Source organism: Sprattus sprattus (assembly GCF_963457725.1).
Source record: "Sprattus sprattus genome assembly, chromosome: 1".
Taxonomy (NCBI): Eukaryota; Metazoa; Chordata; class Actinopteri; order Clupeiformes; family Clupeidae; genus Sprattus; species Sprattus sprattus.
In genome coordinates this window covers 32,020,795-32,045,389 of record NC_137920.1, presented here as the reverse complement: position 1 = coordinate 32,045,389, position 24,595 = coordinate 32,020,795, and the positions used below count along the sequence as shown (strand labels likewise).

Genomic DNA, 24,595 nt, shown 5'->3' with positions numbered 1-24,595 from the left:
AAAAACACATCCATTTTATGTTGAAATGCAAGCTGCATCGACTATTGCATTGCTCATAGAAAGTCAAAATTGTGACCATTAAAAGCTTTTACTCTAATAAAGCAAATAGCGAAGGTAATTCATCTGTTGATTTTCTTCAATTTAGACTCTGAGTTGCAAGCTCAAATGATTCAATAGTCAAAATGCATCGATAATCGTTTTATCGGTTTCGAATTGATATTCGATAATCAATCGATAATTGCATTTCAACATGAAATGGATGTGTAAAAAAAAACGATTATCAATTTTAAACCGATAAAACGATTATCAATCCATTTCGACTTTTAAAACATTTGAGTTTGCTACTTAGAGTCTTTGCTACACTTCCTACTTTGTGTTTGATAATTAAAGAAAATCAACAGATAAATTACCTTTTTTATGAGAGAAAAAAAAAATTTTTTATTTTTTTTTTTTTTAAATTACAAAATCGATTATGAACTTTTCTGAATCGAGACAGAATCGTTTTAGAGAGAATCGATTAAAATCGAATAATCGATTTTTTCCCCCACCCCTAAAGTTCGGTGTGCTTGTGTAACCAGTTATGTTGGATAGGGAACAGACGAAGATTTTGATTTAAAAACATATTTTTTTTCTACACGTTTTGGACTGAGCCTGTTGATACAGTCTTCTTTTCATATGGCCTAAATATTTAACAGCCAGCACACCTAATATCATGAGCGATCAGAATAAAATGTTCCCACATGTCAGAACGACCTCTCTTCCTAGATGCTTCCATAATGATGATAAATCAATACGAACGTAAGAAAAAAACAAATACAATGTTGGGCGCTGAAGTTTGTATGCTTTGACGGTGCTACAATTCAATCTCGAGACAAGGCAACTGACTGGTTCGTGTGTGGCGCTGTGAACCACTCATTCGGTGGTTCATTCGGAGAAAGAAGCGATTGCTGTTTCGTACGTAAAATGTCACGTGATTTTTCCGTACCAAAGCAACCTTCGAAGCAGTGGTTCAATGGTTGGTGTAGTTAATGGTTTGAAGCACGTTCTGGAGCTTCAGTGTCAGCCTGCCATCACTACTGGTTTGTTTTCTGGTTAGTACTGGGTTCTAGCTTTCGTGTTTCGTGTTTTTAAGTCTCTCAGGGCTCTCTAGCCTCTCAAGGCTTTTAGGTTAATCACGTTTGCTAGTTCAAGTTTCACAGTCTAGTCACAGTCTTTGTAAATCTTTTGTTTGTCCTAGTCCTGGTTTGTTAAAATAACCTTCTCTGCTTTGGTTCTCTGTTTTTGATTATTTTATGAGTGTTTGGATTTTTCGCTTTTGCGTTTTTGGATTTTTCCTGTTCTGAGAAGTGATTAAACAACAATTCCTGCAAACATCTCACACTTGGGTCCTGCTTCCTTCGTTAACTCAGTGAGCAGCTCTCTGGACCAGAGAACCAGCGGCCAGGGTTTGCGCCCGAGCCCGGCCCTGACATTACTAACCTCGACCGTTCTGTCATGCAGGGAAATATCAGACTTCAGCTTTGCTGTATCAACCTCGATATCGCTCGGTCGATATGTTACAGCCTCAGTCTGATGTTTCCCGGCATGACCTCACTCTCAGTTAGTAAGTAGTTAACATTCCAGCCCTTGTTTTGTTACGAGTATGAAATGAGGCCGTTTCAAAGTTCAGAATTGCATTGTGGTTTGACGACTGCATTAAGTTATGATAAATCCTTCATCTTTTCACTCTTAAGACTTTATTTCTAACATTTCTTAATACCAAAGGAAATGAACCTACAATGAATTAAATTGAATGTCTTTTATTGCTGTCAAAATATCTGAAGTTTTAAATCACTCTGAGCATTATCCCTGGCTTCTTTGTTACCCCTCCAGGGTCTTAAAGTCTGGCATTGGGTGAAGGGCATCATGGTTGTCATCTAACTGGAGATCACCTCCACGTCAACGTCCTCCTCACGGGAGACCACCTTTCCGTCCACCATTTCCTCCACAATGGTCCGCACCCTCTTGGTTATCACTGGCTCAGCTGTGCGTAGGGGAGAAATGGCATTTATTTTCCAGCCCAGGACAAAAATGTTATAAAGAAATGTATGTGGAAAAGGTATGAGGTATTTGAGGGGAGCCTGAAAATGCACATGTTATTGTCTCTAAAAGACTGTTTGGGGAACAGGTATGAGCTACACGACACTCTTCAAACTGAGATGGTTGTTCAGACAGACAAACAGACTTACGTTTGACAATTTCGACCTTTTCGACCTTTACGTAGGTTGTCCGCCTAAGGAGGGAAAAAAATATTGAGAGGAGAAAGCTACTTTTTGTTTTTGTTGATAGAGCAGTGTGTACATTATTGTTTTTAAACACATGTCTACGTCATTGTTACTTAAATATCCCATATAATAATTTCTCATATTATTACTATTTCTCTCAGCCAATGTGACAGCAATCAAAGGTGCATGCAGCACACAAATCATATAAATGTATCTGGTAGTTCTAATTCTAATAGTTTTAGCTCTTACTGAATTTCTTCTCCGTCCAGCAGCCTCCTGTACTCTGCAATCTCCATCTCCAGCCTGGTCTTGATGTCCAGCAGCATCTTGTACTCCTGGCCCTGCCTCTCGATGTCACCGCGCATCTGGCCGAGCTCGCACTCCAGGCTATTGATCATGACCTGCAGCTGGTTCAGCTGGGCGCTGTAGCGGGACTCTGTGTCATGCAAAGTCCCCTCCATGGCTGATTTCTGTGTGAGGAGAAACAACATGTGAAGAGTTTGAACACGTGACCGTAGAAATGCAGCCTTTTGCTTTAGATGTTAGATGTGCCAACACAAGGTTTAAAAATATATGTCACTGTCACTTCCATCACACCTGGTTAAACGCATGAAAAACTAGTTTGTCTTCGGACGCAACCTAAGGGCTGATTTTTTTTTTTTTTTTACAAAGGCAGATATCCGTCCGCCAGAAGAGAACAGATCAATTAAGTTCCATGGAGGTAATAACCATGGGTTTATCTTGGAGGATGGAGGAAACCCACTACTGTCTATGTTAGCAGTGTTCAAATGCCATAATCTTATAAGCCAAATGGAGGCTTACTGGCTATGACCACACAAACCAGTATCAGTAAAGAGGAGGCAGAGAATCAACACACCCATGTGGCTAGGAGAAGTACAGGATACCTACAGTTATGCTAGCTAATTTGCTGACGTCATTTTGGAAGCATTGAGGCAGCTTAGTGGCTAAGTTATCACAGCAAGATTAATGAGATGGAACAGACACAGACACAGACACGTTCACACAATAGTCTGGTAGGTGCTGACGCAAAAACACATAAAGCTTTTTGTTATGCATCTGGAAGAAATGAGGCTTGAATCCAAAGAGGTGTGTTAAGACATTAAGTATCTGAGAGTAGAGGTGTGTCAGACGTGTGTGCCTCTTAGTCAGTGTCTGAAGCAATTACCTGAAGGGCACATTTCCTTGCCATTACACAACTTAATACCTTTAGCTGCCATGCAAGGAGAAGTCAAACTACTTTCTTGTGTTTGATAAACCACAGGTTCTTGTCTATGATTCACTCTTTCTTGCGTTGAGACACGGTTACTCTAAACCTGCTGTGTAACACTAGATGCTATCTTGCGTGCCGACAGCGTAAGAGGCAAACAGGTTCCAAGCCAGCAGAACCTCCTGCGTAAGGAACTGAAGCGAGCAGAACCTCTTTGTGTAAGGAACCGAAGCAAGTGTGCTTTGGATGCCATAAGCGAGCGGAAGCGAGGAGAAACGAAGAGAGGTGGAGCGTGTGCAAGTGGACACGCAGGAAAAACGTTGTGGTTGTGTGTCAGAGAGGGACCATCAGGTCAGGTGTATGGGGCTAGAGAGATGGAGAGAGAGTGGTGGTGGGGGGTCTTACCAGACTGAGCTGAGACTGCAGCTCGATCTCCATGGACTGCATGGATCTCCGCAGCTCGCTGATCTCAGAGTGGGACGTCTGGAGGACTTCTGTGGTGGTGGTCACCTGCTTGTTGAGCTCGTCGAACTGGGGTAGCAGAGGAAAGGAGTGGAAAGGTCAGTGGAAGTTCAGAGGTCAATGCTGTTGTGGCTGAATCTAGGTCACTTGGGTGACACTAGATTACAGTTCACACTTGTTGGCAGTCATGAGTGTACATCCATGATTAGTTACTTTGTAATTGTGTTTTAGTGTAAAGGACAGGGTTGGGGAGATACTGGGCAGTAATTAGTACTTAAATTACAAATTGAATGTAATTGTATTCTTTTACAGTCACTTAACACAAATATGTAATTAATTAGACTTACTGATCAAAATGATGGTGATAACAAAGAGGTGACAGCCGAATATATATACTCTTTTTGGTAAAAACCTTTAAGCTTATATGAAGAATATAACATTCATTCTGTTACTTTGCATCTTTTTGCCATCTACACAGGCTCCATTTGTGTGTGTTTGTGTGTGTGTGTGTGTTTGTGTGTGTGTGTGTGTCTGTGCATGCGAGTGCGTGCGTGCACACTTCATTTGCTTGAACAGCTCTCCAGGATGGTGCTCTTCTCTCACCTTTCCCTTATACCAGACCTCCATATCGCGTCGGTTCTTCTCGGTGATGGCTTCATACTGGGTACGCATCTCCTCCAGGACGCGGGCCGTATCCTCAGAGGGCGCCGCATCCACCTCCACGTTCACCGAGCTGGATGACATCTGAGCCCGCATGGAAGCCATTTCCTATGGTGAGAAAGATTGGACAATTAGGTCAAATTCTGTCAGTGTCACCAGTGAGATAAAAGCTGGCAAAACCGGTTGTCTCTGTATGCCAGCGTGGCAGTTGCCAAAACAAATTTACACAGAGGTATACACAGATGACCAGTCTGTAAGAAAGCAAGACAACTTTGATCTCAATAGCAGTAACAGCCTAATGCTGCCACAGTTACAGTCCATAATAATAAGACTAATAACTGGACTATTCTTATTTTTGATCTAGTGTATTTGATTGTGAGTGGTCTTTCATAGCTTGTCAATGCTTTTCTGGCCTACTGAGTACTCACCTCCTGGTGGTTTTTCTTGAGGTAAACCAGCTCCTCCCTCAGGCCCTCGATCTGCATCTCCAGGTCGGAGCGGACCATGGTCAGCTCGTCCAGAACCTTCCTGAGCCCGCAGATGTCAGCCTCCACAGACTGGCGCATGGCGGACTCATTCTCATACCTGCCGATGTTAACGATATTCTGTCAGAACACTCAACTTCAGCAATAACGCTGCATTGTGTTAGCAAGTTCAGAAAGATAGATTTGAATCGCACATGAACAGTTTCCGGTAGGCTACTCTTAAAATGTTTAAAGGCTATTTCATATAAAATGAATCATCCATCGCCAAAATTACATTTTAAATGCTTTATCACTCTAGATAAGTCCCCAGTACATCGTAAACGGATGTAAATGAAGACAGTTAAACTCCATCTTCCACGATGACAGATCACGTATCGCCTACTAAACAATTGCATGAGAATGCTTACTCACTTGAGTCTGAAGTCTTCAGCAGCAAGTTTGGCGTTGTCGACCTGTAAGATGATCCTTGCATTGTCTTGACCAGCGATGCTCAGCTGTAAATAAGACCACCACTTAAATATTTTTCAACAATATTTAAATAACAGCCCGTGTTAGTCGTTTCGTCACAGCAGCCCATTATTTTATTGTATCATGTAGCGATTGATCACAATACCACCAGACGATTGAACAATATGAATCCATCAAACAAGTACGTCAGTGTTACAGTTAAATATCAGTAGCAATACAGCTGATGACCTTTCCGCTATAAAGTGTATAGCCTATGTGTAGGTGGAGAAAATTAGAACGTTTATCAACCTATTCCCGGCCACGTCCTTCTGAGTACAAAATATTAGGCGATTTTAAGTCGATTGAATATTTGGACATAGCTATTATGTACAGTATGAAAATTTGTAACATTTATCACGAAAGTCTCATACCTTTCTGCGCAGGTCGTCAATGACCGATTGGTATTTGCTGTAGTCCGTTATCACTACGGTTCTCTTCTCGTACCACTCCCGAATCTGAAGCTCCAGTTTGGCATTGGTGGTCTCCAGAAAGCGCACCTTCTCCAGGTAGCTGCCAAGACGGTCATTCAAATTCTGCATAGTAGCCTTCTCATTGTGACCGAGGCTGAAGTCCGAGCCTCCGCTGAGAGCCTGAGAGAGGTCAAAGCCGCTCTGGGTTCCGGATGCGTAAGAAACGCGGACATTTCTGCCACCGGCGCCTCCGTAGACACTAGGGGCGCGGACAGCGGAGATGCGCCTTTGGTAGCCACCTGTTAGTGACACGGAGGAGCTCCTGTTGGCTGTGCGGAAACTCATGGTGACTCGATGTCCAAGACAGTCAACTTTGACAACGATGTGGAGTGCAGCTGGTGATGGGATAGCCAGTAGGTACAGAATATATATAGTAGTAAGAGTGGGTGTGGCATGGAGAGAGAATTATTCATGGTGATGAAAGTCGGACTGCATCAAGGGTTTCAGGTTTAAGGTGTGTTGCATCTGGGCGCGGCACGCATGACTGTGTGGGTACCCACGAACACCAGTTTTAACATCTTGACATCCCAGTCTGGATTATTTGAATATTTCCCCTCAGTTTTTCTCAATTGTGTGTGTTTGCTTTCCCATCCCGTCTGTTTTTCGTTAGGAAACATTGTATATGTTTTGGTTAATATCGTTTACATTTAAGGTATTGACATCCACCACAGGTTCCCAAACACCATTGGTCGCTAATGGATTTATAAAATGTACAGTCTAACTAAACTATAACGTACAATGTACCATGCAACACTTGAGAGCTGCATTATTTTGAAGCTCTGGATTATCATTTCCCTGTTTGTAAAGTATCTCCTTAGTAATGTAACTAATCCTTGAGACAATTCTATTGTTTTGGCGCTATATAAATCAAATTGAAATGAACCGAATAAATGTATGGACATTCTATAAAACAGGTTAATGGCAAAATGCAAGATAAATTCGCTGGAAAAAAGGAGGGTTTTCTGGGGAATTTTATCATTTTAGGCAAACCAGATTTGCCTAAAATGATAAAATCCCCTAGAAAACCCTCCTTTTTTCCAGCGGATTTATCATGGCATTTTGCCCTTAACCTGTTTTATATCATTTACATAAGGGATTATCCTGGCACGCCATGGTGCATTTTGCGGTATTTGCCCATCCTTGTTGTGAAGAACTCCTTCAGCTAATTGTTTTTTTTTTCCTTTATGAGTGACAAGCTTGTCATGCTGTATGCAATGTTCCTTCAAGTAAGATACATGTTTTCTTCCTTTCCTTTTCTTTTGGGGTGGTGGTAGTGTACCGCTGATGACATGAGTGACTTTCTTGTCATATAACCTCCATCCAATGGAGATCAAATCAATATCCACACTGGTATCTATCATCTGATATGGAGGCAGAACAAATCAATATTAGATTGAAAGTGGAGGAGTCATGATTTCAAGTGAGCAAGTGTTAACGACAGCTTCACTAGAGAGGGACATTTTTCTCTTGTTTTCTATAAACTGAAAAATTGCTTTAAAAGATAAACACAGTTGAATAGGAAATAATATAATGGATGGTGAATGAAGCCTCAGGACTTGATGTACCTAAATCATAAAAAAAAATTATAATCTTGGTGGTGTTGAAAAAAAAACAGGGTGTTGCCCGCTAATCATTTCTGTTCCCTTCATGGGTGATGCGCTTGAGAAATGTCACACTGAACGGCACGCAACCCTGAATCTTCCTGTGTCCTTTGTATTCCTTCAGCTTCCCTTCGAACCCGGGCCTGCTTGTGCGTGATGCATATGTTATATAATATTTCTGTAGGAAGTTAATATGTTTCCTTGTTCTGACATTTTTTCAGATTTTTAGGTCAAACTTTCGTTCCAAATCCATTTCCTATCAGCATACCCATTTAGAACATGTTAGCTAGGTTTTACATCAATCATGCTATTTTTCAAATATCACATACAAATGCTCAACAAATTGTGGTCCTTTATACCCGTATATCTATGTATGAGCAAAATTATTTCAGAGTGTATGTGTATGTTTTAACCTCTATCTATCTATATACCATGTAACATATATCTATTATACTGTATATATAGTATTCCAGTGCAGATCTGTATGTGTGTGTCTGCCATTACATTATTGTGTGTGTGTGTGTGTGTGTGTGTTTGTGTGTGTGTGTGTGTGTGTGTGTGTGTGTGTGTGTGTGTGTGTGTGTGTGTGTGTGTGTGTGTGTGTGTGTGTGTGTGTGTGAACCAGACCAGTGTGTGTGTGTCCAACCAGACTGCTGTGTAAAACGCTGAATGATGGTTCAGTGAAAGTGCAGAGATGCCTCCGGTATGGTTTCAGTAATCCCCTGCTGAAAGCATCTTCAAGACCACTCAGATTTAGGGCATTAGTACACAATGATCTTAAAAACTAAGAGAGGAGTAGGAGAGACAAAGGTGTCAAGCTGGAACAGAATCTCTTTGGCACAGTGACTTTCATTTTCAGCCAGTGCCAGTGAAGTGTAGTCATCTTTCACCATGTTCTCATCTCTATGTAAATGTTGGGGGAAAAAAAAGATATTATCATTTGATATTGCATGATTCCAGTTTGGTTGATAACAGGGTCAAATAGGCAAGGTTGGATAATTCTTGAGTTGACAGCTCCTTTGTCATTCATCGTCTGGCAGTTATGTTCATTTTGTATTACATTTGCACCTGTGCAATTTACTGTAATGTACAAAAGTGCCGACTAAACACAAGGACGTTTTACAAATATGCAAATGATTCAGTAATGTGTGTGGTAAACACACTCAATGAAAGCCTGTCACAGTGTATGCAGCCATGTCCTGTCCCCCGGCTAGTTCCATCTGTGTTTAAACACTAGTGAGACTCTGTATGGGCAAGTACCTAAGAGTTGTTATGAGGGCTGGGAGATCAAGGCTTGTAGGAAGGAGGGTCACTTATTGGATGAGAGCACATACAAATAGATGTCTGTGAAAATGCAACTTTTATTTACATCTTTCAAGCTAATGCAACTAAGGCCTCATTGAAGTTTGGAATAAACTGAATATTCACAACTCATATCCAGTGAACACTTCTAAATCTGTAAGACGGAGGACCATCTATCTCTCCCTATATATTATCATTACAATTTACAATTTGCTACTTTTGCCCTCTTCAATTCTCAAAGATGTCCAACTCGTTGTGTGGAAATCTTCGTGTTGATCCTGGGCAGGCCTGTATTTTAGGTTCCGAGGAACAGGGAGCCCTGCGTGTCCTTGGACGTGGGGGTGTGGAGTTTCTTGGGTGTTGCTCGTGGGATCTCCTACAAGGAACTCCTGGGTGGAGGTGTGGCCCGGAGCAGACAGTCAGACGCTATCTGTCCCAGACATCGCCATCTGCCAGCCAACACCCTCCTGGCTGAAACTGTCAGGGCATGGGACTTACAATTGATGGAAGGAAGGAGGAAACAAAGAAAGAAGGAGAGAAAGAAAAGGGTCAGAGGGAGATAGAAAGAAGGAAGAAAAAGAAAGAACACTAAAATGTGGGTTCTCTGTCCATAAAAAAAGTGGCAGTGCTCAGCTTTATTGTGTAGCTTTTGATCATGTGCTGGGTCTAAGTGGACACAAAATGGTGCGTCTGTTCAATGCCCCCCCCCCCCCCCCCCCCACCACGTCTGGTGTGTCTATGGGAGGATTCTCTCAGCTGACCTGACTGTATTTTCTATGGGGGCAACACTCTCACACTTGACATTATTTTTCTGTCAGAGCAAACTGGTAGATTTGATTTGCTGCCTGTTTTCTTGTCTCATTGTTATTTCTGTAAATGTGGTGTTGTTTTCAGTGTTGAGGTATTCACAAGGTTGAGTAACACTAGGAGTCATCTGTCATCCTGTCCCATTACTACACAATACAAGAGAGATGACAACCACGAGGAAAGAGAAAGCACGAGGGACACATTCCTAAACTGATATGCCACCGTAGACATGAAAGGTGGAGTTATTTGTCTTTTAACTTTTTTACGGCGTGTTACACTTGCACACACTTTCTTCGTGTTGCGAGACCTTTGAAGCATTCCAAACCTCACCCCTCATTAAATTGTTTCACCTACAAACAGCCCCACGTATGTGTGTGTGTGTGTGTGTGTGTGTGTGTGTGTGTGTGTGTGTGTGTGTGTGTGTGTGTATGTGTGTATGTGTGTGTGTGTGTCCTTTTGTATTCGCAAGAATGAATAGCCATAGCATGCAATAGGACATCAAAGGAATTACAAGTTGTCCATGCAGAGAAAAATATAAGCTTGAACAAACTCCTTGACTTTTGCATATATGACATCAACAGTATCTCTTATTAAATGTATGTAATATGGTCATATAAGACATCAACAGTATCTCTAATTAAATGTATGTAATATGGCCATATATGACATCAACCATGTCTATTATTAAATGTATGTAATAAGGCCATATACCTGTAGATGCTCTGTATCTGTGTGACTGTCATGCCTTGTGTGTGTGTGTGTGTATACAGTATAAAATCAATACCTTGGCAGTTAGAGTATATGTCTGTTATGAAACTCGAGTGAATGAAGAGACATTGAAGCAATCCAGAATATATGTATAAGTTAGTTGGTTGTTATTAATTGTTTGCTTTGCATTGAACGACTTACTGGCGACCTGTCAACGACCCCTAGCACAGGCAGCGTGTGATTAACGTCAAACGAACGTAATATGGCATCCAATGAGCGTAATTTGAGCGTTTCCTTAACGTCCATGCATGTGGGTATATGAACCAATGCTTTTTAAGCAGGGTTCAGTTGATTTTGGGCTACTGTAGAGAACACCCACTATGGAGGATCCAGAAAGACTAAGGAGGGTATATATGCTTGCTATAGCCCAGCATGAAGTAGATGTACTGAACTTGAACATAGCTGAGCACATCGAGGGACCTCGGCCGCAGAGAAGAAGGGAAGGGCCCAGTGTTCTAAAAGCCTGTAGGCCTATGCATGTGCAGTGTTGGGGGGGGGGGGGGGGGGGCATAATTAAAAAAACATTTAAGTGGCACAAAACACACTTAGCACTTAGTTTACACAGTGGAGCAAAGCCCTCACCGGGCTATCACGCAAATAACTTTTCCTATGCAATATTTGTTAACTTAAGCCCCGTTTACATGAAGTCTAGTTTGTCTGTGTCCGAAATGAAACTTTTACAGATAGCCCTATCGTTTAGACAAACACTCTCTATCCGCACACGGTATCTGCAACGTTTCGAATCGGGGGTGGAAAGTGAGTAAATTTGAATCTGTATGGGGGCTGGTGTTCGTGTGCACGGATTCACGTCTGTACCACCGTTAGAGCGCCACCAACAGGCGTGGGGGATGTACTACAGCCGGTTCATCCCAATCGGCTGGGTTCGTCCTAACGCAAATTTCTCTTTACTAGGCTCCATCCTTACGAAATTAAAAGATTCGATTCGATTGAGTGACTCTAGGCTTCATGTAAACGTGGTCTTAGCCTACTCTGGTTTTGAATATAGGGTACCACTCGTGCGAAGAAAATCACCGGCAGATTGTCGCAGGACATTACGCAGATCTTGTCAAGCACTGACAAAGCATGCATGCGCAATGCACATTATAAGCCTGATTTTTTCAATCCAATGCCATTTTGGATAGTGTTGTGTGTTCTGCTGGTAACAAGAGGTAGACTTATCAGCAAATGTTGCATTTGTTTCACCACCTTTATTATGAGACGGGCAAACACCTCTCTCTGCACTTAAGCTGCGTTTTTTTTTTTGTTGCACCCCCTGGCACACATCTTAATGCAAATGCCATGTGTGTAATATTCTGGATTAAAGTTCATAGTTGTGAAATAAATGCATTTATATGTTTATGATAGTGTAATCAATTCATTGGGATGTGCATGTGGGCTATACTGTAGTAGTTCACGTTGTTCTGCTCACAATTTTGGAACAGCGGGCTGTCGGACTAATGAGTTTTGTGTTGTCGGGGTATAGGGCTACCATAACTTTGGTATCAGGACAAAATAGCATATTTTCGGGATACCGAGTTTTCGGAATAATGGGCTTTCAGAACATTGCCATGGAAGAAGCCCCCCTAACACCTTTTTTCCGTCTTGGCGGCATGATGTTTACTGTTCAGAACAACGGAATCCACTATGATCTTCCAGCGTTTTATACCCGTTTGACCGTAAAACCCCCAGTCCAGCAAAAGTTATTCTGTCGTTATTCACACGCTCAACATACTTGTCTAACGTTGACTTGTTCGTCAAGCGCCAGTTACACGGAAATTGGACTATTAGACCGTTGACCAGAACGTTATGGTGTGACGGCACAATAAAGGAACACAAGTTTTCAACTCTTTCAAAGACATGAGTTCTGTGCTTCATCTCATTGCCCAACGAGGAGTGTATTCGTGTTGTATGGCTGGAATGAGGGAGCTGAGTTAGTGTAAGTGAATGAGTGTGAGTTTGGAGAAGACAGATTAAGGTGTGCTGATAACCAGAGCCCCAAGATTCTGCATCACACTGCTTACAGCCTGCTTCATAAAACAATTCAAAATCTTTCAAACTGTCTCCCCAGAGACCTTTGAGCAGAAAAGTGACAGCTTGCATTTGTAGAAAGCTTAATTAAAAAGTGTATTGCTTTGTGGTTTAAGGTTCCCTATCTATCATTACTTAAGAGTCCTATATTACCATTTCCATAACATTACATATTTATCAACAGGGATGTGTCCTCAACAAACATATGCATCCATTTAAAGTTGTAATCATTGATTACAATCCAATGATTTTTTTCTAAAATTCAGGCTTTGGAAAATGGGAAATGAACAAAGTGGCTTGGACCAGGCAATACACTATTGCAACGCATACACAACGTTGCTTCAGGAGCACTGAATTGTAATGTAATAATGTAAGCCCCCCCCCCCCCCCCCCCCCCTCCACACACACACACACACAAACACACACACACACGCACACACAGACACACTCCATAACACGACCCTCCACACACACACAGTCCTACACACACACACACACCCCTCCTCACACACAGACACACACAGTCCTACACACACACACACACACACACCCCTCCACACACACATGCACGCAAAGTCAGTAGTGTAAGCAGCAACAACAACCTTTTATTGTTCTTCATTATAACTTCTTCAGAAAAGACAAGGTAACATTTATGTCAAAAAACAAGCTCCATTTTTACGTTATGGCATGGAAAATGTTGTAGTTTGTGCTGCTCTGGTCACTTCTCCTGTCCTAGCCATGTGACCAGGGGACCAGGGGACCTTAGTCATCTCATCTAATTTATTATCTTCTCCTCCTCCACGTCCTCCTCACGGGAGACCACCTTTCCATCCACAAGGACCTCCTCGATGGTTCTAGTTCTCTTGGTCATCTGTGGCTCTATTACAGGAGAATTGTGATTTTTTTTCATTCAAGTTCATAGGAAGAGGAAAATGAACTGAGAGGCAATTTATGCACATAGAATATTTATGGATTGTCATCTTTAATATGGACCACAAGTTTGATCATGGATAAAGGAGGTGCTGAATTGGAGCGAGTACTTACCTTGAACGATTTGAATAATAGTTGCTTGCCTGAAAAAGTCAACACACTGTATGAATACTATGAAGCCTATTTCTGTACTTATAGAATTTAAGAAGGGATTTCTTCTGAACTCCACTTTGGTGGATTTATGAACAAATTTGGCATTCCTGAAAGTTTTCTCATCTGGGATTTGTTCTGAACTTCAAAAGACTTTCAGAACGTAAAATAGCAGTCGTAAATCGGAGTTTTCTCAAATGCGATTCCTCAAAAAAAAAACAAGATGCCTCCCTGGGCCGCTCCATGTTGAAGTGTTAAGGGCTGAATTTGTGAGAAATCGTTGGTGATTGAGTTCACATCAACTCTACAGACATTCTCAGATTGATATAATTATAATAATAATTAATATGAGAATATCTGTATCATTAACAATTACGTTTAACATTTATAGTCATGATTCTACGAGGCATCGTAATGTCCTAAAATAAATTAAAGGACTACACGAACACTGCAAATGTAAGTGAATAAATAAATAAGTACTTAACTCGTTGTGTTGATATAGCCATTTTGGAATCGAATAGACACATCTACATCCTGCAACAGTACCTCCACCTCTGCACCAGTGAAGTTAGATCCGCGTTTAACTCGACCAGTGATTGCTCTCTGCTTTGACATGACTTGCTTACAAGTTGCTTTCGTGTAGATTCGGTCGATTCCGACAACACACGTCACTACAGTTGCATGCCCTTATAAGGGACTGGCAGGGCGTTCATGAATCTGGCGGACATGTTTTTGTTACGCTGGTTTCCGAGGTCCGTAAGAAACATTTCAGAAGAAACTTCAGAAGATGTTCAAGAATGAGGCCCAATGTCTTGATTTATATCATAAACAATGTCCAAAAAAGCTGGCCATTTCATTAAGCATTCCTTGAAGTAACGGATAGACTTGAAAAGCTGAGGTACTCTTCAGCCAGTACCACATTCTTCCAGTGACGTTATAGGTGAACGCAATGCTAACAGCAAAGTGCAACCATGCAACATAAAGTGAAAAAGAGAAAAAGTGAAAAAAAGTGAAAGTGACTCTATGGCAGAGGTGGTGTAGACACACACACTCTAAAATCGACCTATGAATTTAACCCATCCAGGGAAGTGACACACACACAGTGAAGTGCAGTTACACACTAACCCGGAGCAGTGAGCTGCCTTTGGCGGCGCCCGGGGAGCAGTGATCGGGGTTAGGTGCTCAAGGGCACTTCAGCCGTGGCTGTGGGCATGGGAGAGCAGTGGTCTACCACCACATTCATACACATTTTAATTATAAATAAATACAACTTACTGCATGTCTCCATTCAGCAGCCTCCTGTACTCTGCGATCTCCATCTCCAGCCTGATCTTGATGTCCAGCAGCATCTTGTACTCACTGCTCTGCCTGTCAATGCCGCTGTGCAGCTTGACCATGTCCACCTCCAGGACACTGATGATGGACTGAAACTGGGTCAGTTCGAAGCTGTAGCGGGACTGTGTTTCTCTCAGTGAAACCTCAACGGCTGCTTTCTGTGTAGGCAATATCATACGTGTTAGCTATGCTAACATCAAGCCAGATTGTAGGCACATACATTTAAATGTCTAATCTAAACGTGCAGCTCTGAACTGCAGAGACAGCTTATAAAAAACAGAACCTGTGGTCATAAGGTGCAGATGCTCCATACAAACACTACAACTGAGAGCTCAAACTGGTAATTCCTGTGAGCACTGGCACCTTATAATGATTAGTACCACTACGGAGTCTAGTGACTGGTCACTGCCACTGGCTTGGCCTCCGTGACCGGGCAAGGCCTCCAGTACCTTGCACTAACAGCTGGAGAGTGCTACTCCTAGGGAAGCTCTAGATTCTGTTCCGTGATTGGTCAATGCCAACACCAACCAACACTGATCATTTCAACAGCAGCAGCTCTGGTGCATTGGTGGCATTGATTAGTCATGGAACAGACTCTGGAGCTTCACCTTGTTTTTTCAGTTTTTTGCTAATTTGTTTGTTTGTTTGTTTGTTTTGCCCTATGGCTTTATCTCCTAGCAAAACAAACTTAGGAGTGCTTCTTTTAGGATGTTAACTTGCGCTGTGGTAAAGTAGGCCTACCAAGGTTTGTCAACTCTCAAAGTCTTAGCTTTGATGCTCTTAATTGTTTAAGATGACGGCCTAGTTAATGACCTCACATGTGCTTGTAGCTGTAATTGAAAGATACAGTTTGACGGTTGTGCTGACACCTGGTTGTGCTGACACCAAGAGATAAACCTCCTAGATGTTTGTTAGTTAGAAAGCCAATGGAAAATAGACGTTAAGGCAAAGAGGTGTGCAGAGTGAACTGGAGTGGAGGTGTGTGGAGTGGAGTGGAGTGGAGTGGAGTGGAGTGTCTAAGGTGTGTTCTCTTGATGTGACTCACTTCCTGAAGCAATAAGCTGAGGTAAAAAATGTATACACTTTTATAGCCCATCACAACTGCCGTACGAAACTGCATTTGTTGGTTTTTATCCTCACAAGGCCTTCTGGAATCATTGCCTTTCCCTGAATTTTGATATTTGTATTATTTTTTAAATTATTGTTTGTGTGTGTGAGAATTGACTAGTTGTGTTCCTACGAGAAAGAGTGCCAGAGAGGAGCATTGTGGGTCACTGATGTCACTGTGGGAGACTCACCAGCCTGGTCTGAGACTGCAGCTCAATCTCTAGTTTCTGCAGGGTCCTCCTTAGATCGCTGAGCTGAGTGTGCAGTCTGTCGAGCTCAGCGCTCCAGTCGGAACCACAGACCGAGATCTCAGTCATCTAAAGGAACACAGATGAAAAGGTCAGAGGTCGATTGACATAAATTAGAATTAGGTTTAAACTGGTTGCCCCCAAACCAATAATCAAGCTGAAAACACTTACTTTCTCATGCAGAAAGGATTGTGTGTGTGTGTGTCGGTGTGTGTGTGCGTGTGAATGGGCAAACTGGACTGAAAGAAACGTTATGCTCTCACCTTCTTTTTGTACCACAGCTCTACTTCGCGAGTGTTATTTATGCTGGCAGCCTCATATTGAGCACGCATCTCCTCTAGAATCCGTCCCAGGTCCTCCTGGTATCCCGAATCCATCTCAACTGTGTGTTCACATCTGATCACTTCAGACCTCAGCACAGCCATTTCCTATGGTGGGTCAAAAAAACATGTCAAACACTAGCCCCTTATACATGCGTCAATGTAAAGCTGTTACATCGCGTCTGCACCGATAGAAACTCGCGAACGTGTTACAATTGCCTCATGTATAAGGGGTCTAGATGTGAACTGTTCGCTTTTCCGCCGATCGTCTGAGCCTTTCGAGAGAGGTGGTTTACCACGATCGTTCGGCTCAGAAAAGGGCGTGTCAAATCAGGCCGATGTGTCATGGGGAGTCGGTGCGTGACTGGGGGGAGACGGTGACAGGAGGCTAGAAAGTTCGAGGCTAGAAAGTTCTTGCCTGTTCTTGAAAGGAGACTGATCCAATAGGCTAGTAGGCCTACAATTTTTTATCAGTAATAAAACGCAATTCGGTACACCATTTTAATATGGTAATATAGCCTACTGTTTTTTGCAAAATGAAAGAAAGCATATTTAATATTTTAGGAAACGCCACTCGAGCCTATTAATTCCGAAATTTCACCGCATTGTAGGCTATATACTGTAACAACCCCAACACTTGCCTGCTTCCCTTGCAAATCAAAGTTTTCCGACTATTTTTCTTACCTTCTTTCTTAGCTGTTGATGTTACTGAGCTAGAAGTTTAAGTTGTTCTGAACATATCGCGCTGCCAATGCCCAATGTCACTTCTGAGTCAAATCACTCCATCATCTCTTTGAAATTCCTTATTCCACGAGTGGTAGGCTACAATGACTGGCTGTTTTCAAATATAACTAATAGCCTAACGAAACAAAGATTTTCCTCTGCTGATCCCGCGTCTATATGGAAGTTTGTAGAGAGAATGCGGGGGAGTAAAATGCTCTGCTGCCGGGGTTAATTCCCTTTCCTTTACGTCTACTGCTGTCTAGTAAATACATAGACAGCCGGAAAGGTTAATAAACGGAATGAAATAGCTACACATTACACACGCTATGTTTTAATAAAACCCACGTTACTCACATAGGCCTACTGGTTAACACTAGTGTTTGTTACAGCACATAAACGTTTGTCGCTACATCCAAACTGCTTCACCGTTGTCACTCCCTGTATCTGCTCCAGCCGCACCATTTTACTTGCAATGTGAATCATTTCATTTAAATATGCTTATTGCCATTTGTTGCACCTTAATCATTTTCTACAAACATGATATGCTATGTATGGTGTAGTTGACTGAGACTCTATTCACTACTGCACAAAAACTAGACACGTTTGCAAAACTAGACGTTTGCAATGAAGTAGGTAAAACAACTTTCGCCAATATCTCCGTAAGGGAGATGGGTTGTGTGCTCAAATTTCCTTGGATCAAAGAAGACGTTAGTATTCATGTGCAAACTAAAAATCACGTCTCAGGATTGCTGCGCATGCAAGTTATTTCGGGTGTCTCAACTGTAACTAATAGCCTACCACTGTCATATAATTATGAGTTCAGTAAAAGACGGAGCAAACACAGTTTTCTACCGTTGTTGAAACACATCCACCCGTAGACTCGTTTTCTTTCCATCTAAGAGTGGTTATTCAAAGAAAATATTAAGAACTATATGCTGATAGAAAGAAGGGAACTTTAAGCCACTACACTGCCTGTGCACGATGCGGATCCACGTTGATGTTGTTAGTAAACAAACCAGGTGGGAGCACATCTCCGTGGTCTTTGCGCATGCCCGAGGCAATGTAAACGCTTTACATTTTGCACATGTAAACACGTAACGACAAGAGCCGTTTCCCTTGAAAATGTTCACACACGCGAATACGATACGATAAACTGTTCTGATCACATTGACACATGTATTAGGGCCTACTGCTCTCTCAAGCAAATCAAATTGTGTAACCTGAGTTTATGATAGTACCTAGTACTGTTTATATGGCTAAATAGTAAACAGTAAAAAGAATGAGAAATCCTTATTTCAATGCTCATTTTTATAATTTTGATATTTTCTGTGATTTGCACAGACCTTACTTTGATGGGTCATATGTCTCTAGATACGCTACCGGAAATCTTTGTTGGATATTTTGATACCATTGTGCAGAATTAATTTTTTTGAAAGAAGAATGATCTTCTCCCTTTTTCAGAGCGTTATTACAGAGCAGTATTACCTCCAAGTGGTCCTTCTTCAAATAAGCCATTTCTTCTCTCTGTCCTTCTAGCCGCATCTCCAGGTTGGAGCGTGTTAAAGTCAGCTGGTCCAGCTGCCCATTTAGGTAGGCTTTATCAGCCATTATTCCCTGATTCAGATGGAGTTCAAACTCATACCTGTTCAGTTACATGAGATTCCATCCCAATTTAAACACACACACACACAAACACACACAGACACACAGACACAGACACAGACACAGACACACACACGCACGCACGCACACACACACACACACAAACACACACACACACACACACACACACACACAAACACACAGACACACACACAGACACAAGTGGAGTGAGAGAGAGAATAATGCACATGCAATTTACCTTTCAAATGAGATTATTACGAACTGACATGACAACTTCTCACAATGGTATCTACTAGTAATCTACTTTTTCGGACACTACTTTGTCAGTAGTAAAATGACACAAGCCTTGATCAGTCATATGAATGAATTTGTTAATTTCATGTAATCCAGATTCGTCTCTCTACTTTACAAAGAAACACCAGTGTTTCTGGTCCAACATTATTTTGACAAGCGGTAGAATTTCACAACAGACATACAGTACTCACTTCATTTTGAATTCATCAGCACACAGACTGGCATTTTCAATGTCTAAAGAAATCCTGACATTTTCCTGTTTGGATGAGCTGATCTGGAACAGAGAAGGTAGATATTATCACATGAGCGAATACTTACTACTTAGATGTTGCTGGCCAGGTTGACTTCTGCTTTAAAAAGAACTAGCAATGTAGGGCAACTACCTATATGGGGGTAAGAGACTTCTTTATTCTCACATCCTTACTCGTGCGATAATGCAAAGTGACTTGATATAGCAACTCAGGGCCTGATTTACTAACATGCGACCGCTGCAATCCTGTTAGTAAATCAGGCCCTCAGTGTGGCTCATTCATAACTGTCTCTATAGAGAAAGAACTTTTTTGAACGTCTTGAAGAAGCACTATTTAACGCTAGTTAATTGGCCAACTCTAAGTTGTTGGCGCAGCGCAGTAAACCTTTCTTTGACAAACATATCAAAAATAAACAAAAAACTTAAATAACAAATATATAAAACATATTTTTACACCTTTCTGAACAGGCCTTCGATGACAACCTGATGCTGGCTGAAGTCGTGTGAAACCGTAATCCTCTGCCCCAGCCACCCCTTGATCTTCAGCTCCAGCTCGGCGTTGGCCTTCTCCAGAGACTTCACCTTCTCCAGGTAGCTGGCCAGGCGGTCGTTCAGATTCTGCATGGTGGACTTCTCGTCAAAGTAAAGGCCCACGCCAAGGTCCGATTTCAGCACGGTGCTGAGGTCGAAGGACCTCTGGGTCCCGGCAGCATAGCCTGTCGAGATCCGCACCCCTCTTCCACCAGCGCCACCGTAGACACTCGGGGCACGCTTGAACCAGTTACCCCCGGACCTGGTACCCTCTTGGTAGTACCCTTTGGAAGTGGAGCTCTGCTGGAAGGTTTCAACTTCACACATGATGCAGTCGGCAGCTAGTCGTCTTGCAGAGGTGTGAGGATGCAGAGGGCAGCTGGTGATGGTGAACGTGTAAGGTGCAATATGTGCCATATATATATAGTTTGGAGTGGAGGGTGTGGTGGGGTCTGATAAGGTTGTCAAGAAACAGGAAATTACCAAAATCCATCAGCTGTGAAATTCTTTGGAAGATGTGGGGCCATCACACATGACGCCAGATTGTAGGATTGGTATGTTTTTACGATCTTGATTAAAACCATTTTCTTTTTCACACAGATCATCTTTCACAACAACATCACTGATATTGATACGAATCCAAGATATATCTGTCCACAGAGAATTGTGTCTGCTTCCTCATTTACATCGTTGTGTGACAGCTATGACTGTACTGGTTCCTAAACCCTGAATCGGTCCCAATTGGTCATGCAGTTTCCCTTTCCTGTTCATACTTTCTCATTTTCATCCCATTATGTCTGCACCTGCTGTTACTTTTCTGGTCTCAAAAGACAACAACCTGTCCCAAACCAATACACAATGTGAGGCATGCAGCTTACACACCACACACAATCAACTCATGCTGAACTCCCATCCAATGAAAAACCTTCCTTGGGTCACCCCTCCAGTCACGTCGCCAGTCTCCTCCTGAACAGTACCGTTCATTACCTTTAGAGGTCATCTATAGATTCTTACCTTTAGTCTCTTAGGCCTTACATGTGCACTCCCTTGGAAGTGTTGCTCCGAGATTTCCACCAGATTAGACACAGTTTTAGAGTCATCTTCCAGTTCACCCTTCAAATCACAACAAGAAGCTGTAATTAAGTGCAGTCCCTCTCCGTCCTGTTGTGTGCCGTGTGCCCATGGATCTGTGTGCTTTAACAGCGATAATCTTTAAAGTAGCAGTGTGTAGGACTTAAGGGGATCTTTCCACTGAAATGGAAAATAGTATTCATAATAAAGTTTTCTTCAGTGTATAATCCAAATCGTTGCGTTCATTAACTTAGCAAAGAAAGAATCATCGGTTGCTGGTGCTGGCTAACCATTTTCTGCTGTGAGAAGTTTGAGAACCCACATTTTGACAAATGCCAATAAAAGTGTAACATTGCTTTAGGGAAGCTTCAGGGGCTCATGTTAGCCAAGCTTCTATCTGAAGCACCTTCATCAATTGACATATTAAGGCTACTCAATGCGATCACATAAAGTAGCACTATGGCGTTTCTGGAGCCGCCAGGTGGGGGGCAACATTCTGCTGGACTATTCAGTAACTTATTTGTTGTCCTGCTTTGTCTTGTGTTGCACTTGCTTGATGTTTGACTGTGTTAGGAAAGTTGGACTCCTCCATGTCCAATAAAATCCTTACTAAGGAGGGGCATCCCAACATGAATGGCATGACTCATGGTCCCTCCACCCTGGCTGCCTTGGAAAAACAGCATTGCCCAGACTTGCCACATGTTGGCTCATGCTGGTTTCCCTTAAACCCTATGTGTAAATTGTTTCATTGACTGATGGGCACATCTCATGCTGGAGGCGATCTACGAATCCCTGGTGTTGTGGTAGATTGAAGAAGTCTAATTGCTTTTTCTTTTTATAGCCAACCCCATTTTTGTCTTATGTGTGTGATACACATTGATTTACAATGAATGTATTGCCCTAGAATTGTATTTATGTTACACCTACTTCTGCGACACTTATGATATGTTGGAACACTTTCAGGAAAGTGGAATTTTAGTCTAGATGTAGGTAAAATAAAAAGCAACAATGCCCAACCTACTATGTGGTCCGAAATCAATTCAGTGCCCTACAGAAAGGTCGGGGGAAGTCTGATACATTGGGTGTACAACACCTCTACCACTGGGGTGGTTACTGTCCAATGGATGTGTAGTGCCTTTCCTCAGAAGTGTAACTCATTAACACCATGGTAACTGAGAGAGAGAGAGAGAGAGAAAGAGAGAGAGCATGTGTGTTTAAAATCTCACTTTATGAGTTCATTGCGAAACAATCTGGCACTACCTTGGCGTAGGAGGCCCAGTGAGGCTGTTAGTCTGTGAGCGATGGGAGACTCTTATTGGGGAAAGAAATCATTATTTGGGTGTGGAAAGGTAATTACTGGTAATTATTTGCTCTCGCTCTTCATTGGTAGTCGTGGGAGTCACAATTTCGGGTTCAATGGTACTGCCTGTTCTCCTCTGTTGGTTTGACACACACTGTTATTACTGATCTGTGCCTGGGTATAACTGGTATGACTGGTAGTAACTGACAATGCAAACCGCAGGAATTATCAGGGCTACCTGCCCATGGCATTTCTGCTATGTCAATCTTGTAGACTGATGAGATGCTTATCATGGGAAGATTATAATAATTTTAAAAGCTGGGCGGGAGACGTCTCCAATGGTGACATGTCGGCTGCTGGTTTGCGTGTGCAGGACCGGATTGTTCTTGAGATAGAACAGGGTGTGTGGTGTGTGTGTGTGTGTGTGTGTGTGTGTGTGTGTGTGTGTGTGTGTGTATGTGTGTGTGTGTGTGTGTGTGTGTGTGTGTGTGTGTGTGTGTGTGTGTGTGTGTGTGTGTGTGTTAGAGTGTGTATGTGTGTGTGTGTGTGTGTGTGTGTGTGTGTTTGTGCGTGCGTGCGTGCATGTGTGTGTGTGTGTGTGTGTGTGTGTGTGTGTGTGCCTGCACAGGTTTGTGCGCTTATGGGAAAGTTAATGCACTCATCCTCACTGAAAGTGTCTTGACGAAAATCCAGATTTAAGGATCGAGTAAAAAATCAGACATATCCAGCAAAAGAGGACTGCCTTGGATGTGTGTGTGTGTGTGTGGGGGGGGGGGGGGGGGGTTTGTGTTTGCCTTGGCAAAAGCAGTCTCATCTCCAAAAAAAACCAAAACTATTCACATAATGTTCTCACCACCACACGCAGGTGCAAGGAACAGCCTGACACGAATAAGAAAGAAAACATTTTTAGATGTCATATAATGTTATGACAAATCAGTGACATTAAAAGTATGTAATAGGGGCCCAACATCTGCCAGGATACACAATAAGAGATACAGTAATTATCATATAGCTATGTATACATTTACGGGTTATGATAAACGGTGCATGTTATACGCAAACTGTACACATGTTAATCCTCAGCAGATATAATAGGACTTGTACTCAGCCTTAATGCGTTGTGTAAATGGTGTGTCAGCTTTAAGGCTTCAACTAAACCCTGTGATTAGGTCACTGTCTTGGTACCCCGGGGGTTGGTTGGATTAAGGCCTGCATGTAGAGTGGTTACACATCAAACACAATATAAAGAGAGTTAATTGGGCACCTGCGTTAATCCCTTAACACTTCCTGGAATTCCCCTGTCACTCTCCAGACTCAAGGCCCAAGGCCTGTTTTTCCTCTGCATACCCCACACCCCCTACCCCCCGGCCACGCTGATTTAAGACCTGATTTAAGACCTAGCCCCACATTTGAAACATGCACATACCAATACATGGCCTCTCAGTGCAAGTCAACTACCTGATGATTCAATTAACTATTGTTTGAATTATGCAGGCGCAAGTAGCAACTGCCTTTATTTTTGATGGGGTGCTTTTATTTAGTTTTTTTGCCGTTCATGGTGGAGCGGAGTTATTTGTAAACAGTGCTTGGTGATGTGCTTATCGCAGTTGCTCCATCTTGCTCCATTCATGACTCCACTACCAGCCGTCTTTAGTCAATCTCAAACCCATGATATTTGAGTGTTCACTGATTCAGTTTCATCAAAACATTTGAACACGACACATTTTCAATATATGCTTTAATGCAATAACAAAAGATAATTCGAGCAAGTCAGCCTTTAGATTACATGTTTAACTCTGTGTATTTAAGTATCTGCCTCCATGGTGACTAACCCACAATCATGCTTTCTGTTCTCTTGTGTAACACGTGAGATAACTATTACCAGCTCCATCTCACTGTGAGAACATCCTGTAGAATGTACCTGTGCATTCCAGCAACTGTCAGGTGTCCAGCCATCCATCAAATCTAAAGGATGTTGCCTCAGGTCCAAATATAGCCTATATGCTATTGTTCTCACATGAAGGTAGTCGGCAGTAGGTGTAGCATGCTTTCCAAATACTTTGCATTTTTTTCATCAGCCACAGACAGGTGCACAACAGACTTGTTGACAAAAAAAACACATCTATAACAA

General features: G+C 42.3%; 2 protein-coding genes across 2 annotated transcripts; both read right to left on the bottom strand.

Annotated features, from left to right (window-relative positions):
• Positions 1-1,916: 1,916 nt before the first annotated feature.
• Positions 1,917-6,361, bottom strand: LOC308381212 (keratin, type I cytoskeletal 17-like; the record flags this gene model as incomplete). Its single annotated transcript, XM_080858733.1, has 8 exons — positions 1,917-2,023; positions 2,229-2,272; positions 2,514-2,734; positions 3,898-4,023; positions 4,558-4,722; positions 5,043-5,199; positions 5,511-5,593; positions 5,978-6,361. The coding sequence occupies 8 exons, from the start codon at positions 6,359-6,361 to the stop codon at positions 1,917-1,919; spliced, it is 1,287 nt and encodes a 428-aa protein (XP_080714859.1).
• An 8,572-nt stretch (positions 6,362-14,933) lies between these two features.
• LOC308369207 (keratin, type I cytoskeletal 50 kDa-like) lies at positions 14,934-20,420 on the bottom strand (the record flags this gene model as incomplete). The annotated part of the gene is made up of 4 exons (XM_080843549.1): positions 14,934-15,155; positions 16,296-16,421; positions 16,616-16,780; positions 20,019-20,420. 4 exons carry the CDS (start codon positions 20,418-20,420, stop codon positions 14,934-14,936), a joined length of 915 nt encoding a protein of 304 aa, XP_080699675.1.
• Between the last annotated feature and the right edge of the window lie 4,175 nt (positions 20,421-24,595).